At 54.6% G+C, this 1,007-nt stretch overlaps 1 protein-coding gene across 4 annotated transcripts in view; it reads right to left on the minus strand.

Annotated features, from left to right (window-relative positions):
• Pou6f1 (POU class 6 homeobox 1) overlaps nt 1–1,007 on the minus strand; it is a 24,883-nt gene that overhangs the window by 17,301 nt on the left and 6,575 nt on the right. For all 4 annotated transcript variants that reach the window (XM_029548248.1, XM_029548247.1, XM_029548246.1 and 1 more), the window contains exon 3: nt 168–363. In XM_029548248.1, the coding sequence (XP_029404108.1) occupies nt 168–363 (196 nt within the window). The remainder of the gene's footprint in view (nt 1–167; nt 364–1,007) is intronic.

Raw genomic sequence — 1,007 nt, forward strand, 5'->3', positions numbered from 1 at the left:
AAAAAAAAAAAAAAAAAAAAAAAAAAAAAGATAAGGCCCGTCACCATTACATCACACATGGGCAAGGGGTTCGTGGGGCCTTGGCCCTCACTAAGGCCACATGGGCAGAAAGACAAGACCCTAACGCCACCTGGGCCCAGTAGCAGATTAAAACAATAGCCTCATACCAGTTGCCTCCGCAGAATGGTCTGGGTCACATGGCCCAGCTTCACTAGCAGGTCCACTGGCTTCAACAGGGCCTCCAGTCTGGGAGCCACCAGCTGCCACACTCTCCAGCCCTTTGCTCTCCTCCTCGGCTGGAAGCTGGGCATCCACTCCGACTTCCAATACTCTGATGGTCTCGTGGCCTGACATCACAATGACCTGCAGGCAGAGGATAAGGACTGTGAGGGGAAAGGGGCCAGGCTACCGTGTCTGATTTCCAGCAAGGAGCTGTTAGAAGACAGTAACCCAGAGACAGAGGGAAAGGCTGCACAGAGCCAGCCCACCAGGAGGTGTTTCCGTTCGCCCCCTGTCTAGTACTTAGCTCAGAAGTGGGAAAGGGTTCATCCGTCAAGCTTGTAAGAGCATCTTAGCTGCCGAGATTTTGGTGCTACCCACAAGATGGGGACCCTGCAGAAATCTGTCCTAACATTCCTAGACACCACCCGGAGGCTCCCCAGAGGGAGAGTGTGGGAAGTAGGTGCTCTGTAGTGCTGAGCACCTTGAGATTGTATTTCTCATTATTAGTGTAGTGTGCGCTTTTGCCCGTGTGTATGTGTGTGTGTGTGTGTGTGTGTGTGCTTGTGCGCATGTGTATGCGTGTGTGCGTCTGCATGTGTGTGTGTGCGCGCGCGCTTGTGCCCGTGTGTGCATCCACATGTGTGTGCGTGGGGGGGGGCAGGGTCTCTCTCCCTCCTAGCAGGCTCCCTTCAGCTTCCAGATGTTCCCTCAGCTTAAGGCAGGAAGGCCAGCCAGGCAGTGGTGGCTCACACCTTTAATCCCAGCACTTGGGAGGCAGAGGCAGG

Source organism: Mus pahari, chromosome 17 (assembly GCF_900095145.1).
Source record: "Mus pahari chromosome 17, PAHARI_EIJ_v1.1, whole genome shotgun sequence".
Taxonomy (NCBI): Eukaryota; Metazoa; Chordata; class Mammalia; order Rodentia; family Muridae; genus Mus; species Mus pahari.